The sequence below is a fragment of the Nicotiana tabacum genome, chromosome 3 (genome assembly GCF_000715075.1).
Source record: "Nicotiana tabacum cultivar K326 chromosome 3, ASM71507v2, whole genome shotgun sequence".
Lineage (NCBI taxonomy): Eukaryota > Viridiplantae > Streptophyta > Magnoliopsida > Solanales > Solanaceae > Nicotiana > Nicotiana tabacum.
Window position 1 is genome coordinate 1,833,979 of NC_134082.1, and position 19,335 is coordinate 1,853,313.

General features: G+C 37.0%; 1 protein-coding gene across 1 annotated transcript; it reads right to left on the bottom strand.

The window, feature by feature from the left end:
* Positions 1-5,230: 5,230 nt before the first annotated feature.
* LOC142179623 (uncharacterized) lies at positions 5,231-5,599 on the bottom strand. The gene has a single exon (XM_075250621.1). It carries the CDS (start codon positions 5,597-5,599, stop codon positions 5,231-5,233), a length of 369 nt encoding a protein of 122 aa, XP_075106722.1.
* Positions 5,600-19,335: the final 13,736 nt, after the last annotated feature.

A 19,335-nucleotide genomic window follows, 5' to 3' on the forward strand; every position in this document is an offset into this window, starting at 1 on the left:
GAGAGGTATAGAGTGAGTAGAATTGTGCAATGGTTATATCATACTCCCTAAATGTGACAATCTATCTTTAGACTCAAGAATCTTTCAATTAACCACCTAGGAAAAAGTCACTACCCTAGTGCCTTTTACCTTTTTGAACAACTAGCAATAGTTTAATCTTAGATTTACTTGGTCTAATTTAGCATTGTAGTATTATAAAATTAGAATTAAATTCAAAACCAAAAATGTTTAGAAGTGCAATTAGGAACAAATACACAACTCCACTTTAGATAGAAACTCAACTCCAATATCTAGCTCCCTGTGGAAATCGATCCCGACCTTCTCGGGTAAAAACTGCTTCAACCTCTCTTGCTACTCAATAGTAGTACAGGGTTGGCCTCGATCATTGGTGCACTCCACTTGCTCCGGAGTTGCCTATTTGGTCAGTATGATTTGGACATGTATTGATTGGTATGGTGGGGCCCTATCCCAACATTTATGATGTGTATGTACTCTTAGAGGCTTGTAGATAGATGTCATGTATATGAAAGATTGTATGGCCTTGTCGGCCTACATATAGTGTACAAGTGTTCATTTTGGTCTTATAGGAGCTTAGTGCACCGCACCGCCAAATATAAATTTTACCCCAATTCCCAACACATATTTGGATTATTCAAGCCCCAAAGTAGATATCGAACACTAAATAAGAAAAAAGAATATGCTCCATTTGCTCCATTTTATATTGGGGTGTTTGACTGAACTCTCTTTGTTTCAGTTTATTTGAAAGTTTATGAGAGCGTTTTACCCTTGTAGTGATACTTATTTTCAAATGACATTCACATTGCTCATAAATATTTATTTTATTCAATTTTTTATATAATTTAATTCATAATAATTGTCACACACATATCTCGATTATTCAAGTTCCAAAGCCAATCATACACCGAATTAAGAAAAAAGTGCTCCCTTCATACTAAATTATGTCGGTATGTTTGACTAGCTCACTAAAAATAAAAGAGTGTCAGATAATTTGAGACCATAAGAGTAGTAAGTGTTGTCTTTGTAGAAATTCGATTACAAACACAGAGCCATCACAACGGAATATTAATAGGAATATATCTTCAGCCATAGTTGAAGTAATGTAGGTAATTCCTTGGAAGAACTTTGGGTGAAAACCTAAGGAGTTTTCTAGCATGTGTCTATCGTAGTATGCCAGACTGATGGAGTCACAGACGTATTTATAGGTAGGCTAGGGACTCTTAGGCAAATACTTTAGCCCTAGGGACTTCTCCATAAATTATAATTACCCTAGGAAATCTTAATATATGGTAATTTCTTTCCATCAAAGAAACTACCATATATGCATAACTACAGAATATTATCTGATATATTATTTCCTTTGGGAGACAAGGTAAATAATTTATTACCTTATATGTGGGCCACATTAGAAGTCTCTAGAAGAGACGATAATTTCTAACATTCTCCCACTTGGCCCACATATTAAAATCAGATAATCATTTATGAGAGATAAACATATAATATGGCCACAAACTTTATCACTCAACTAAAAGTTATGCAACAATCATTTTAACTAGAATATATTATTAAACGAATCATGGCAGTCATGCTTTTAGACAAACACTTCCTTCCATGTATTACAATGCACAATATATTCTAACAAAATGTCTAACAACTTTATGAATGAACTTAATATAAGTCATTCAGAGTCCAACTTTATTGATCCAATGATCATACATGAAAAACCAAAAGTGTGCATTGTCATGTATATCAAAATAAATATAATATCTAGACAAACTGTTAGAGAGCAAAGCAAGACTAAATTGAGCTACTACGCCACATATGGGTTACATGATCCTTGAAAATATTAGCCGGCAGACCTTTAGTCATAGGATCAGCAATCATCAAAGTAGTACTAATATGCTCAAAATTCACATCTTGCTTCTTCACATAGTCTCTAGCCATCAAGTACTTTATATCGATGTACTTGCTTCGGCTGTCACTTTTATTATTCTTAGAAAAGAAAACTGCAGCTGCATTGTCACAAAAGATTCTCAATGTCCTTGAAATGGAATCGACAATCCTAAGGCCGGAAAAAAAAGTTTTTCAACCATAACACCTGTGATGTATCTTCATAGCATGCTATAAATTCAGCTTCCATTGTGGATGTTGCAACAATGGTCTGCTTGACACTTCTTCTAGACACAACATCTCCAGCAAGAAGGAAAATATATCCTAAAGTAGATTTACCAGCGTCTTTGCATCTACCCAGATTAGAGTCTGAATATCCAATCACCTACAATGAGTCAGAATATTTGTATGTGAGCTTAAAATCCTTGGTTCCTTGCAAATATCTCAAGACCCTTTTACCAACTTTCCAATGGTCAAGACCAGGGTTACTTTGATATTTGCTAAGCATTCCTACCGTAAAAGCAATATCAGATCTAGTACAGACATGTGCATATATAAGGCTCCCAACAAACGAAGCATATTGAATGTATTTCACTTTCTCCTTTTCCAATGCATTTTGTGGACATTGATTCAATGAGAATTTGTCACCTTTAATTATAGGTGCTGCTATAGGTGAATAGTTCTTTATCCCGAATCTTTCCAGAATTTTTTTCAATGTAGGCCTTTTGAGACAATCCAAATAATCTTTGGGATCTGTCTCTGTGAATCTTTATGCCAATGACATAAGAGGCTTCACCCATATCCTTCATCTCAAAATTCTGGATAAGGAATTATTTAGTCTCGTGCAATAATCCTAAGTCACTACTTGCAAGCAAAATATCATCCACATATAGGACTAGAAAAATATATTTGCTCTCATTTATCTTAAGGTATATACATTGATCAATGATGTTCTCCATAAATCCAAATGAAGAAACAACATTATGAAATTTAATATACCATTGGCAGGAAGCCTATTTTAGCCCATAAATGGATTTATTCAACTTGCAAACAAGGTGACTTTTGTCCTTATCACAAAATCCTTTAGGCTGATGCATGTATACCTCCTCTTCAAGATCTCCATTCAGGAAAGCTATTTTCACATCCATTTGATGTAACTCTAAATCAAAATGAGCTACTAATGCCATGATTATTCTCAATGAATCCTTCTTTAATACTAAAGAAAATGTTTCATGGTAATCAATGCCTTCCCTTTCAGTAAAACCCTTGGCTACAAGTATGGCTTTATATCGTTCGATATTACCAGATGAGTCTCTTTTAGTTTTAAAGACCCACTTGGAACCTATGGTAGAGGATCCCTTTGGTAATTTGACGAGATCCCAGACTTTGTTTTAGTCATAGATTCTAGTTCTTCTTTCATGACACCATACCAAAGTGTGGAGTTTTCTCCACTCATGACTTGTGAAAACGAGCATGGATCATCTTTTAGTCCAATATCATATCAGACTCTTGGAGATATACAACATAGTCGCTAGAAATTGTTGATTTTTGAACTCTTGAGGATTTTCTCACTCCCGCTGGTTCAGACACTTCTTTAGTGGGTTCAGGTAAAGCGGGTTAATCTTCATGTGGCTCCTCAAGTGGTGGTGGATCTTGAACTTGTTGTTGTTCGGATAATTCATGAGAATTTTTCTGAGCAACAATCAAGTTCCTAATATATAAAGGTACCACAGGTGGTTCCCTTATTTCTTTCAATTCCACCCTTTGAGTCAAACCACTCCTACTCTCTTCATGCTCCTCAAGAAATTTAGCATTTCTAGCTTCAACAATTTTAGAAGAATGAGAAGGACAATAAAACCTAAATCCCTTAGAGTTAATCGCATAACCTATAAAATAACCGATTATTGTTCTTTCATCCAACTTCTTTAGTTGTGGGTTATAAACCCTCACTTCAGTTGGACATCCCCAAACGTGTAAATGATTTAAACTAGGTTTCCATCCTTTCCATAACTCAAAAGGTGTCTTGGGGACAGCCTTGGATGGAACCATATTTAAAATATGCACAGCAATTTTTAAGGTTTCACTCCATAAGGATAACTGTAAACTTGATCTGCTAATCATGCTTCTTACCATGTCCATTAATGTATGGTTCCTTCTTTCTGCTACACCATGTTGTTGTGGTGTTCCTGGCATGGTATATTGAGTATATATACTTTCACTTTCAAGGAACTCAGCAAATGGACCCTTAACTTGTTCCTTATCTGTGTACCCACCATAATATTCTCCACCCCTATCAGATCTTACAATTTTGATCTGAGCACTCGTTTGTTTCTCTACTTCTATTTTGTAAACTTTAAAATCATCAAGTGCTTCTGAACAGAAAATAGAGATACATATATCTTGAATAGTCATCAATAAATGAGGTAAAATATCTCTCGCCATTCAAACAAGGGGTAGGAAAAGGTCCACATATGTATGTATATATGATCTTAAGCAATTAAGAACTCCTTTTGGCACCTTTAGTTGATTTGTTGGTCTGCTTACCCTTTATGCAGTCTACACAAGTCGCAAAGTCAGAGAAATCAAGAGTTTTTAGAACTCTATCATTAACCAATCTTTTGACTCTATCAATAGAGATGTGTCCCAATCTCTTGTGCCAAAGACTTGATGAGTTCTCATTGATAATACATCGCTTAGTGCCAATTTCTTTGTCATGCAAAGTTAAAACATTGCATTCAAATGTGGGGTCTAGATCAAGTTTATATAAATTTCTATTCAAATTTTCAAAACCAATAACTTTATTATCTTTCAAAAGTTTCACAGAAGAATAATGAAAATTCAAATCATATCCACTAATGGATAGTCTTGAAAGAGAAATTAAATTTTCAGAATATTCTGGAACATAAAAAGTATTTTTTAAATCTAATCGAAATCCATCCTTCAAAATGAGCCTATAAGTCCCCACGTCTTCCATACGTGAACGCGTCCTATTGCTAGAATAGACGTATTGTTCACTTCATATCGGCTTTCTCTGAGTTAGAAAGCCCTGCATGATTTTGGCAATGTGAATTGTAGCACCAGAATCAATCCACCATGTATTATTAGATTCATAACATACAAAGGTAAAATTACCTTTCTTCTCAAGTCGTTTCTTGTATTTCAGGCTATCCTTCTTCCAGTGTCCCTTCTTCTTACAGAAACGACAAGCATCTTTGTCAAAGGTGTTTTTCTTCTTTATGGGAACACTTTTGCCCTTCTTTGTATTTCTCTTACCATGAGTCACCATATTAACACTTTTAGGTGTTTCATTCTTCAACCTCTCTTATTCTTGAACACACATGGTCAAAAGTTCATTGATTGGCCATTTATCTTTATGTGTGTTGTAATAAATCTTGAACGGATCATATTCCGCAGGAAGTGAGTTGAGAATGAAATGCACAAGAAATGGTTCAGACATATCAACCTCAAGGGACTTGAGTTTAGCAGCAATGTCTCTCATCTCCATAATGTGCTCACGCACTGTACGACTTCTGTCGAAAGTCATACTTGAGAGCCTCTTCATAAGGGTGCTGGCTAATGCCTTGTCAGAGCTTACAAATTGTTCATCAATTGCCTTCATGTAAGCTTTGACCTTATCGCTATTAGGGATAGAACCCCTAATGCTTTGGCTTATGTGAGCTTTTATGAGCATTAAACTTAAGCGATTAGATCGCGCTCATAATTAGCCTTAGCAGCTGGCGTACTTGATTCCGTGGTAATAGGTGGTTCATCCACACGGAGTGCCAAGTCTAGATCCGAGCACCCTAAAGTGAGAAGGACTTTCTCCTTCCATTCAGTATAATTGTCACCAAAAAAAATTGGAATTCGAGCATTCTCATTAAAAATAGCGGTAGGAAAAGCTGTAAATACTGCAAAATAAGGATAAACATACATAAGCTATGAAGTACAATCCATCAAGGGTGAATCGCGTAAAATATCGATTCTAAGTAAATTCTAGACCTTCCTGCGGACAGAGGTTGCAACCCATGCATAGAATTTACTTTACTTTATTAGACCAGTAAACCAAGATATACAAAAATTAATCCGTACCTGTGGGCATAAGATAATTTTCAACTTAAAAGTTTACTATCTCATTCCAATTAATCCCACAAAAATGGCTACCTTCTTGTGGGGCCACGTTACCATTTTAATGAGATAATTGGACTATATAGATGTCATCATAAATTTTAATCACTAAACTTTATGTGATTAAATAACTTAATTTCCTTTATATCAAGTACTCAAGATGATGTGACTACCCCAAGTACATCATATAAAAGAAAATTGACTATGACATCTTACCGTGATTTTCAAAATGGGCACACGAATTAAATAAGCACCAATCTACTATAGCCCATAAACAAAAATTAATTCTTATAATTAATCTTGATATTATAAGAACAATTTCATACAGTAGTAAAACAAATAGAATTTAATCAAGATGTTTTTATACATCACACAAGTAGTTTCAATTTCCTCCAAAACAGGAACCTTTTATCAAATTACGTAGTTTTAGTCCAAAAATAAGTCGAAATAGATATTGTAATATGGACTCAACCTCACGTATTAAAACCACAATAGCACATTCAAAGATGGCTTGGGTTTCATAAATGAATATAATACCAGATGGAAACAATTACTACTTAAAGTAGTAATATTGTTTTGCATCTAACTATTTCCAAAAAAAGTCTTGAACCCATATAAACATATAGATCCATCACTAATATATTCTGACGAAAGCCCTCAAAGAAATAACTTGTCATTAATCACTATCAACATAATGAGATACTGAACGACAGAGCTAAAGGCAAGCTCTGATACTATATGTAGAAATTCGATTACAAACACAGAGCCATCGCAGCGGAATATTAATAGGAACATACCTTCAGCCATAGTTATTCAAGTAATGTAGGGAATTCCTTGGAAGAACTTTGGGTGAAAACCTAAGGAGTCTTCTAGCCTGTGCCTATCGTAGTATGTCAGACTGATGGAGTCACATGCGTATTTATAGGTAGGTTAGGGACTCTTAGGCAAATACTTTAGCCCTAGGGACGTCTCCATAAATTATAATTACCCTAGGAACTCTTAATATATGGTAATTTCTTTCCATCAAAGAAACTACCATATATGCATAACTACAAAATATTATCTGATATATTATTTCCTTTGGGAGACAAGGTAAATAATTTATTACTTTATATGTGGGTCACACTAGAAGTCTTTAAAAGAGACGGTAATTTCTAACAGTCTTGTCACAATCTAAAACTTATATCTCTCAATTATTATAGGAATTAATTTTAATGTAATTAAATCAATTATAATAAGTTATTTACCATCTTTATATGCGAATAACTTTTTACCGTTGCCTCGACTGGTAAGCCAATTGATTGTTCAAAGTTTGAAAAAGAAAGTTGACTTTTCAAAGGGTTGTCATAAATTAAATTTGTAATTTAGATTTCTATATATGATATTTTTAATTTTTATCATAATTTGCATCGAAGACTTCTTTGGTGAAAAAAAAAATAAAGATAGTGCTTAATCTTGAAAACGAAAAACATTTTTAGCTGCAAAAAACTATTTACATCGATTTTAAAAAACATAAAAGTTATTTGAACACCTTCATTATTTTTTTAAAAATATGACAACTAATAACAGAATCGACATGTAAAAATAATTTAAAATGATTAATTGTGAATTTGTGATCTTAGCAAGTTTCTCCATGTTTAAGAAATGGTCAAACTACATTATAAAGTATTGAAAATTTTTATTTTGTGTCTCATACAACTGGCATTAGTTATATAAGACAACTTTTTTGTCTCACAGTTTTGTGAACCCAAATTTCTGTGGACCCAGAAGTGTAAGATTGGGGTCCACAAATTTATGAGACAAAAAGGAGTCTCATTCAACTAGTGTCAGTTGTACGAGACATAAAATAAAACTTCTTTAAAGGAAAATGATTCTTAAAGCAGGTCGCACATGCTTTATGCGATTTACTGTGCCAACCTTTTTGTCATTACCTTTCGAGTTGAGGGCATATCAGACTTATCAGAGAATAACCTAAGCTTGAATACACTGCTCTTAACTACTCTTATAGATGGTATAGATGTATTTTTTCTCTCTTCTTTTTGTTTTTTTAAGAAAAAAGATTGTAACTATATATTTTAGAAAATTAGTTAGAAAATATTTTGTGTATAACTGATTGTTCGAGAATCGAGAGAAAGGTTTTGTCCAAATTTCTTACTATCTTTCATACTGCTTTTGTTTCGAGAAAAATGTAGCTCAAGTTTCATTCTCAGGTTCGATAGAGGACATAGGGACGGATAACGCTATTAGTTAGCTTAGGAGCGAAGGAACGAAACAAAAAGAGAAATTTCTTTCGAGTAGGTAGTTTCCACAAGAACTTTGGCTAATAGGTTTAGTACAAAATTATTTTGGATAGAGCTGGAACCGAATGGATGTGTAGATGAAAAGGAAGATGCATTTAAATATTCATAATTCAAGAAAATGATTACTAGAATAAGACAGTAATCAGTATAATTCAAAAAGAATGATATAAGACAAAAAAGGGCTAATTTCCTAAAACAGAATAAATGAGTAAATAACAAAAAGAATGATTGAGGAGGAAAGAAGTTGGCCTTATGAAAGTCATCTTCATTCTACTATAACCAAGTGTATCATTCAATTTTTTAAAAATATGGGTGTCAACAAAATATATTAGACTAATTTTAGAAAATACGTGCATAAAATATCTATTTTGACGGTGAAATTATCGGTTCATGTGCTCCATGATTAGGGCTATAAATATGCTCCCGGCCTCGATACCTGTGCTGGTAGAAATAATAGGTAGCTGGTGAAATAGTTGAAGTTAGAATTGTGCATAATTTGGTAAATACCGAATTACCATACTGGAACCGTGAATTTTGGTATTTGGTATTCGATATTTTGTATTCGGTATGGTATTTGATTTAAGTTTTAAAAAATATTGGTATTTGGTATTTTAAAATGAAATATCGAAATACCGATACTATACCGAAATATATATTATATTACAAAATACGCATATTATTAATTATAACATAAATATAAAAATCTAAAATTTTACTTTCCTTTATTCTCTAAGTTCATCAATTAACTCTAAGTAAGTAACAAGACATTTTTAATGATCAAATTAATTCTTTTATGTACAATTTTCTCTCTCTAAGTTGATATTTACTAGTTTTGGACAATACTTTTGTCAACAAATGTTTTTAGTTTTATACTTTTGAGTACTATAATTCAGAATATTACATTCTATGACTCTATGCTCTAGTTAATATTCAAACCAAATAAATCGAAGTTACCAAACCGAAACCGAAAGGAGAAAAACCAAACCATACCGAATTTAATTAGGTACGGTATTAATATTGCATTTTAAGAAACCGAATACCAAAAATACCGAACCGAAATATCTAAATACCGTACCGTACCGTACCGATCGACGAACACTCCTAGTTGAAGTGCAAACAAACTAGCCAGGACACGATCGTTACAAAAAATTTATATAGATAATTGAGGAAGGCTACAAGTCCTGTAAAGTGTTTTATACGCTTAATACTCTTGTCCTTTAGTCATGAAGTTGGTACAACAATACCTTAAAGAATTGTGATACTAGGCAAGAGCATCAATCCACATGTAGCCAACTCATGAACAAAGCATCTATATTCTATAAACCATATAACTTCTTGTTAAAATTCAAGAAATACAATGTCTTTAGCAACCATTTCTTTGCTTCTCCTCTTGTTTTCCGCTTCCATTTCAGCAAATGAGAATCCTTCAGCCTATGAAGAATTGCAGAATTATGACTTCCCAATTGGCATTCTTCCAAAAGGAGTGATAGGCTATGAATTGAACCCGAAAACGGGCGAATTCTCGGCGTATTTCAATGGCTCATGTAGGTTCATGTTGAGTTCATATGAACTTAATTACAAGCCTGTGATAAAAGGAGTTATATCCAAAGGAATGCTAAGGAAATTGAGTGGTGTTAGTGTTAAGGTTGTATTGATATGGCTTAACATTGTGGAGGTTAGAAGGAAAGGTGATAATCTACAATTTTCAGTTGGGATTACTTCTGCAAATTTTCCTATTAAAAGTTTTGTGGAATGTCCAAGTTGTGAATGTGGATTGGATTATATTCATGAAGATGAGAAGAAATTTATATAAATGGTTATTGTCACAACTCGTCTTGTAAACGATCGAGCTTTAATTCTGGAGATTTGTGGTTCTATCCAAAATTGATATCTACTTTGTATTATCTTTTGTACGATGCCACCATATTATAAAATAAATGTGCATATATTGTTTTTGCCACCATACTAAATATTTGAGTTTTGCATAGATTTACAGTAAGATCAATTATATACTCAAAATATACACCGCAACTCGTTGTATCTTTGGATGTGGTCAAACAATTGAGGATAACTTCCTGTGAAAATGAATCCACAAGCTTTCATAAGAGAAACAAAACACCACAAACTACTTCCTATGAAATAATCAAAATACGACTTTCTCTTTCTCTACTTATAGCCTGTTTGGTCAAGCTTCTTTTTGGTTAAAAGTGTTTTCTTTTTTGGGTCAAAAATATTTTTGGCCAAAAAATGAGGTTTTTGGCCAAGTTTTTGGAAGGAAAGAAAGTGCTTTTGAGGAGAAGCAGTTTTGAAGAAGCAGAAAAAATAGTTTCTCTTTAAAAACACTTTTTTGAGAAACACTTTTGAGAAAAATACACTTAAAAACAATTTTTAAAAGCTTGGCCAAACACTAATTGTTTCTCAGAAGTACTTTTCAAACTAATTAGCCAAACACAAACTGCTTCTCACCAAAAGTACTTTTGAGAAAAACACTTTTAAAAAAAAATACTTCTCAAAATAAACTGATTTTTGCAGCTTGGCCAAACGGGTTATTAGTCACTTTGAATCTTTTCAAATATAATAGGAACAAAACGAGCTTTTTATTCCAAAACCTGTAATCCTTTGGTCTTGTAAGCGTCTTTTTCTTACTTATTTAAAGCTAACTAAAGAAAAACATGTAATAATAGCTAAAAGAAAGAAATATGCAAAACTCAAGAAGGGGCTCCCAGAAGAAAATATTAAAAAAGGTGTCACGACCCGGATTTTCTACTCTCGGGAGTCGTGATGACACCTACTAGTGAAAGCTAGGCAAGTCAACCATTTGAATTATTTATCTTTTTTCCATATTTGATCCTTTAACAATTAAGAGCCAACATTGTATCAACAGTGGAAATTAAAAGCGGAAGACTAAAACGTAATATATATAAGGAAAGATGTCAATACCAATCCATACATAAACTACCCAAGACTGGTGTCACAATCCCACAGACTGTCTAGGAATACTACAAATAAAGGTCCGAAAGAGTTATTACAACACTGTCTTTGAATTACATAAAGGAAACATATCAAAAGGATAGAAGGAGACGCCAAGGCCTGCGGACGCCTGCAGGACTACCTCGGAATCTCCGACTGGACTGAAGGCAGCAACCTAAAGCTACGGTCCGAAAACTATTGCACCGGGATCTGCACACAGTGTAGAGTGTAGTATAAGCACAACCGACCCCATGTGCTGGTAAATACCTAGCCTAACCTCGACGAAGTAGTGACGAGGCTAGGACATACTACTAAATAAACCTGTGCAGTTAAATCATAAACCGCAGAAAATAAAGGCAGAACTTCGCAACTAAAGATAGGAAGGGGGAATCATGCTGCGGGGTACAACAGGTATCAACAAAAAACCAACAGTTAAATGTAGAGAAACCATAACTCAATTATTAATAAAAATTAGGAAATCGAAGACAAGTGCACGGCATCACCCTTCATGCTTTAACACTCTTTCACAAATAACATGCACAACATCACCCATCGTGTTTTAACACTTTCTCACAAGTATCATGCACGGCATCACCCTTCGTGCTTTACACTCTTCCTCACCCAAGCAAAAATCACAAGGCAATTTGGGGCAAGGGAATCAATAACATCACAATAAAATCAAGTAACAACAGAAAATCAGTAAATAAACGTAAAGAACACCATAACTTAATTATTAGAAAGAATTAGGGAAATAAAAAACAAGTGCACGGCATTGCCCTTCGTGCTTTTACTCTCGTCCTCACCATAAGAATAAATATAATCTGCGCGGCATCACCCTTCGTGCTTTTACTCTCGTCCTCACCATAAAAATCAATATAATCGGCACGGAATTGTATATCGTGCGGCATGGCATCACCCTTCGTGCTTTTACACTCTTCCTCACAAAATCATACACGACATCACCCTTCATGCTTTAACACTCTCTTACCAAAACAATACAGGGCATCACCCTTCGTTCTTTAACACTCCTCCTCACCTAAACAACAATCACAAAGCAATAAGGGCAAGAAAATCAATAAATTTACAATTAAATCCCGGCAAGGGAACAATAGTACAATAGTCATATCCCGGCAAGGGAAACAATATCAATAATAGCATCCTGGCAAGGGAGACAACATTAAACAACGACATCCTGACAAGGGAGACAATTTCATAATACTCTTTTCTTTTTTCACATTTACTTCACAACTCAATTCACAATTTTGAGCCAATGCTCTATAAGGTTCAATTGCCAATTATACTTCCACAAATCACTTTAAACCTTGAGCCGACGCTCTTCAATGTTCAAATACCAATATTACTTCCACAAGCCTTGCTCAACAATAGAAATCATTACATAAAGCATGAACAATACAAACGTAGTCACATCAATCATAATATAAGACTCACAAGCATGCTTGACACCAATGTATAGATACTCGTTACCATGCCTATACGTCGTACTCAACAATTAACACGTAGCAAATAGGACACGACTCCTAATCTCTCAAGCTAAGATTAGACCAAACACTTACCTCGATGCCACGAACACAATTCAAGCCTCAACTATCGCTTTATCTCGTGATTCCACCACCAATTTGCTTGTATCTAGCCACAAGTTACTTAACTATATCAATAAATGCTTAATGAATCAATTCTAAGGCATGAAAATAGGTTTTCTAAAGTTTTCCCCAAAAAGTCAAAAAATTGACCCCGGGCCTACATGGTCAAAACCCGAGGTTCGAACTAAAACCCGATTACCCATTCACCCATGAACCCAAATATATAATTTGTTTTGAAATCGGACCTCAAATCGAGGTCCAAATAGCCACAATTTGAAAAACCTAGGTTCTACCTAAAACACTCAATTCCCCCATGAAAACCCTTGATTTGAGTTGAAATCAGGTGAAAAGATGTTAAAGATTGAAGAAAACGAGTTAGAAATGACTTACAATCGGTTTGGAGAAGAATTTTTCTTTGGAAAATCGCTCAAGAGAGTTTATGTTTTGAAAGAATTTGAAAAATGAAAGATTTTCGGCTAAGTCATGAATTTGCAGGTCATAGATGTCGCAATTTCGAACCTGCTAATCTCGCATTTGCGATCACTGTTCACAATTGCGAACTCGCATTTGCGATGGGAGAGTCGCATTTGCGACAATGGGGATTTTTGGGCCTCTTCGCATTTGCGAATAAATGATCGCATTTGTGATGGTTTGTTCGCATTTGCGAGCCAGTGCGAAGCCTTCAAACCTCCAACATACCAGCAATTCCTAAGTGCAAATTTCCCTCCGTTACCCATCCAAAACTCACCCGAGCCTTAGGGGTTCCAAAATAAATATGCACACTAACCTAAAAACATCATACAGATTTGCTCGTGCAATCAAATCTCCAAAATAACATCAACAACTATGAATTTAGCATCTAAATCAAAGAAGATCTCAAGAACTTTCAAAGTTTCAAATTTTACAATTAAGGTTATGAATCACGTCATATGACTTCCGTTTCTTACCAAATTTTACAGGCTCAACTTAAATCACATATAAGACCTGTACCGGACTCCGAAACCAAAATACGGGCCTGATACCATCAAATTCCAAACACATTTCATTTCCAAAAACTCATATATATTCCAGAAAATAATTTTCTTTAAAAATTTATTTTTCGGGCTTGGGACCTCGGAATTCGATTTCGGGCATACACCCAAGTCCCATATTTTCCTACGGACCCTCCGGGACCGTCAAATTATGGGTCCGGGTCCGTTTACCTAAAATATTGACCGAAGTCAACTTTAATTCATTTTAAAATTAAAATTTATCATTTTTCACAGATTTTCACATAATGGCTTTTCGGATATGTGCCTGGACTACGCACACAAACCGAGGTAAGACAGAAGGAGGTTTTGAAGGCCTCAGAACACATAATTTAGTTCTGAAACAAGTGATGACCTTTTGGGTCATCACATTCTCCACCTCTAAAACAACTATTTGTCATCGAACAGACATAAGAAAAAAGTACCTAAGTCGGAGAAAAGATGGGGATAACAACTCTGCATATCGGACTCGGATTCCCAGGTCGATGCCTCAATAGGCTGACCTCTCCACTGAACACGAACAAAAGGAAAACTCTTCGATCTCAACTGACGAACCTGTCGGTCTAGAATAGCTACCCGCTCCTCCTCATAGGACAAGTCCTTGTCCAATTGGACAGTGCTGAAATCTAACACGTGGGATGGATCGTCGTGATACTTGCGAAGCATGGACACATAAAACATTGGACGTACGACTGATAAACTCGACGGCAATGCAAGTCTGTAAGCCAGCTCTCCCACTCGATCAAGAATCTCAAACGGGCCAGTGAACTTAGGGCTAAGCTTGCCCCTCTTCCTAAATCTCATCATGCCCTTCATAGGCGAAACCGAAGCAATACCCGCTCACCGACCATGAATGCTAAATCACGAACCTTACAGTCACCGATCCGCTTCCCAACTCCCGCTGAACTGCCCTCCAGAAATGTGAGGTAAACTGCGTACCTCGGTCCGAAATGATAGACACGGACACACCATAAAGACAAACAATCTCCCAGATATAGACCTCAGCTAACCTCTCGGAAGAATATGAGACTGCTACTGGAATAAAATGTGCTGACTTGGTTAGCCTATCAACAATAACCCACACTGCATCAAACTTCCTCTGAGTCCGTGGAAGTCCAAAAATGAAGTCCATAGTGATACACTCCCACTTTCACTCAGGAATCTCAACCTTCTAGAACAAACCACCAGGTCTCTGATGCTCGTACTTTACCTGCTGACAATTCAAACACCGAGCCACATATGCAACAATATCCTTCTTCATTCTCCTCCACTAATAATGTTGCTGCAAATTCTAATACATCTTAGCGGCACCTGGATGAATAGAGTACCGGGAACTATGGGCCTCCTCTAAAATCAACTTTCGGAACCCATCCACATTAGGCACACAAACTCGATCCTGCAGCCTCAAAACTATATCATCTCCTAAGGTAACCTACTTGACACCTCCGTGCTGCACCGTGTCTCTAAGGACACACAAATGAGGTTCATCATACTGCCGATCTCGGATACGCTCCAATAAAAAAGAACGAGCGACTGTGCAAGCTAACACACGGCTGGGCTAAAGAAAATCCAACCTCATGAACTCATTGGCCAAAGCCTGAACATCCAAAGTAAGTAGTCTCTCACCGACCGGAATATAAGCAAGGTTACCCGTATTGGCTGACTTCCTACTCAAAGCATCAACCACCATATTGGCCTTTCCCGGATGATATAAGATGGTGATATTATAGTCCTTTAATAGCTCTAACCACCTTCTCTACCTCAAATTTATCTCCTCCTGCTTGAACAAATACTGCAGACTCTTGTGACCCGTGAACACCTCACATGACACGCTATATAGATAATGCCTCCAAATCTTCAACGCATGGACAATGGCTGCTAACTCCAAATCATGAACCGGATAGTTTTTCTCATGAATCTTCAATTGCCGCGAAGCGTATGCAATGACCTTGCCATCTTGCATCAACACCGCACCAAGTCTAATACGAGATGCATCACAATAAACTGTATATGGCCCTGAACCTGTGGGCAAAACCAATATTGGCGTCGTAGTCAAAGATGTCTTGAGCTTCTAAAAGCTCGCCTCACAATCGTCCGACCATCTGAATTGGGCACCCTTCTGGGTCAACCTGGTCATCGGAGCTACAATAGATTAAAACCCCTCCACAAAGCGATGATAATATCCTGAATACCCAAGAAACTCCGGATCTTTGTAGCTGATGCTAGTCTAGGCCAGTTCTTAACTGCCTCTATCTTCTTCGGATCCACCTGAATACCCTTTGATGAAACAACATGGCCCAAGAAAGCAATTGAATTCAACCAGAACTCACACTTCGAAAACTTAGCATACAACTGACTATCTCTCAAAGTCTGGAGGACTACTCTCAGATGCTGCTCATGCTCCTCCCAACTACTGGAATAGATCAAAATATCATCATGAAGGCTATCACGGACGAATCCAAGTAAGACCTGAACACTCGGCTCATCAAATCCATAAAAGTTGTCGGGGCATTTGTCAACCCAAATAACATCACCAAGAACTCATAATGCGCGTACCGAGTGCGAAAAGCTGTCTTAGGGACATCAGATGCCCTAAAATTCAACTGATGGTAGCCAGATCTCAAGTCAATCTTCTAAAATACCTTGTCACCCTGAAACTGATCAAACAAATCATCAATCCTCGGCAATGGGTACTTATTCTTGACTATAACCTTGTTCAACTGTCGGTAATCTATACACATCCTCATCTATCCATCTTTCTTCTTAACAAATAGCACTGGCGCACCCCAAGGTGAGACACTAGATCTAATAAAGCCTTTTTCAAGCAAGTCTTGCAACTGCTCCTTCAATTCTTTCAACTCAGGCGGGGCCATATGATACGGCGGGATAGAAATGGGCTGGGTGCTCGGAGCCAAATTAATGCAGAAGTCAATATCCCTGTCGGGTGGCATACCCGTTAGGTATGAAGAAAATACCTTAGGAAACTCACGAACAACAGGCACAGAATCAATAGAAAGAACCTCGGCACTAGAATCACAAACAGATGCCAACTAAGCCAAACACCCCTTCTCGACCATACGCCGAGCCTTCATATATGAGATAACACTATGGGTAGAATGAACAGGAGTCCCTGTCCACTCTAAACGAGGTAAGCCCGGCAAGGGTAAGGTCACAGTCTTGGCATGACAGTCCAAGATAGCGTGGTAAGGTGATAACCAGTCCATCCCCAATATGACATCAACATCAACCATGTCCTAAAGTAACAAATCTACACGAGTCTCAAGACCCCCAATCACAACTATATATGAACGATGGACACGATCTACCACAATAGAATCACCCATCGGTGTAGACACATATACAGGAGCACTCATAGAATCACTAGGCATGACCAGATACGGTGCAAAATAAGATGACACATAGGAGTACGTAGATCCTGGATCGAATAGAACTGAAGCATCTCTACTACAAATCAGAACAGTACCTCTGATAACTGCATCAGAAGCCTCAGCCTCGGGCCTGGATGGAAGAGCATAACATCGGGACTGGGCCCCACCACTCTGAATAACATCTTTGGGATGGTCTACTACAGGCTGGCCTCCACCTCTAGCAGCCTGACCTCTACCTCTAGCACCTCTACCTCCACCTCTAATACCTCTACCTCTACCTCTAGCTGGCTGAGCGGGCTGAACAAGTCCCTCAATGAACCTCCTCACTCTCTCTCTCTCAATGGGAAGTATAAGAAGAGCATGACGGGCCAAATCAATAAACCTGGTCTCGTACTGAGTAACAGTCACGGAACCCTGCTGGAGGCGCTCAAACTGCCTTCGATAGATCTCCCTATGAGTGATAGGAAGAAACTTCTCCAGAAATAGCTGAGAAAATTAATCCCAAGTCAAAGTTGGTGACCCAGCTGGTCTAGCCAAACAATAATCTCTCCACCAAGTCTTGGCAGATCCAGACAAACGAAAAAGTAGAAAAGTCGACCCCATTGGTCTCCACTATCCCCATGTTCTTGAGAACCTCATGACAGCCGTCTTAATAATCCTGGGGATCCTCAGAAGATGCACCGCTGTAAGTGGTAGTGAAAAACTTGGTAAAACCTATCCAACCTCCATAAAACCTTCGAAGACGTAGCTAATCTATCACCGGTCTGTGTTGTTGTTCGGCTGAAGAAGCGGTACGTGACCTCGCCATTCGTGAAAGGACAAGAGTAGAGGTTTCAATTTAGCAGTGAGAGAACAAATCGTATGACAGAGAAGAATAAAAGTGAAATTTTTCCTAACTATATAGCCTCTGGGGGATAAATACAGACGTTTCCGTATCGATCTCTTAGACTCTACTAAGCTTGTCTGTCAAATTGTGAGGCCTAAGCAACCTAGAGCTCTAATACCAACTTGTCACGACTCGTATTTTCCACCAACGGGAGTCGTGATGGTACCTACTAGTGAAAGCTAAGCAAGATAATCATTTGAATTATTTACCTTTTTCCCATTTTTGATCCTTTAACAATTAACAACCAACATTGTATCAACAACAGAAATTAAAAGCGGAAGAATGAAACGTAATATATAAAGAAAGATTCCAATACCAATCCATACATAAACTACCTAAGGCTGGTGTCACAATTCCACAGACTGTCTAGGAATACTACAAATAAAGGTCCGAAAGAGTTATTACAACATTGTCTCTGAATTACATAAAGGAAACAGAACAAAAGGATAGAAGGAGACGCCAAGGCCTGCGAACGCCTGCAGGACTACCTCGGAATCTCTGACTGGACTGAAGGCAGCAATCCAAAGCTACGGTCCGAAGCTGCTACACCGGGATCTGCACGCAATACAGAGTGTAGTATAAGCACAACCGACTCCATGTGCTGGTAAATGCCTAGCCTAACCTTGGCGAAGTAGTGACGAGGCTAGGACCAGACTACCAAATAAACCTGTGCAGTTAAATCATATACAACAGAAAATAAAGGCAGAACTTCACAATTAAAGATAGGAAGGGGAAATCATACTGCGGGGTACAACAAGTATCAACAAAAAACCAACAGTTAAATATAGAGAAACCATAACTTAGTTATCAATAAAAATCAGAAAATCGAAGACAAATGCATGACATCACCCTTCATTCTTAACACTCTCTCACAAATAACATGCACGACATCACCCTTCGTGCTTTAACACTCTCTCACAAATATTATGCAAGGCATCACCCTTCGCGCTTTACACTCTTCCTCACCCAAGCAACAATCACAAGGCAATTTGGGGCAAGGGAATCAATAGCATCACAATAAAATCAAGTAACAATAGAAAATCAATAAATAAACGTAAAGAACACCATAACTCAATTATCAGCAAGAATCAGGGAAATCAAAGACAAGTGCACGGCATCACCCTTCGT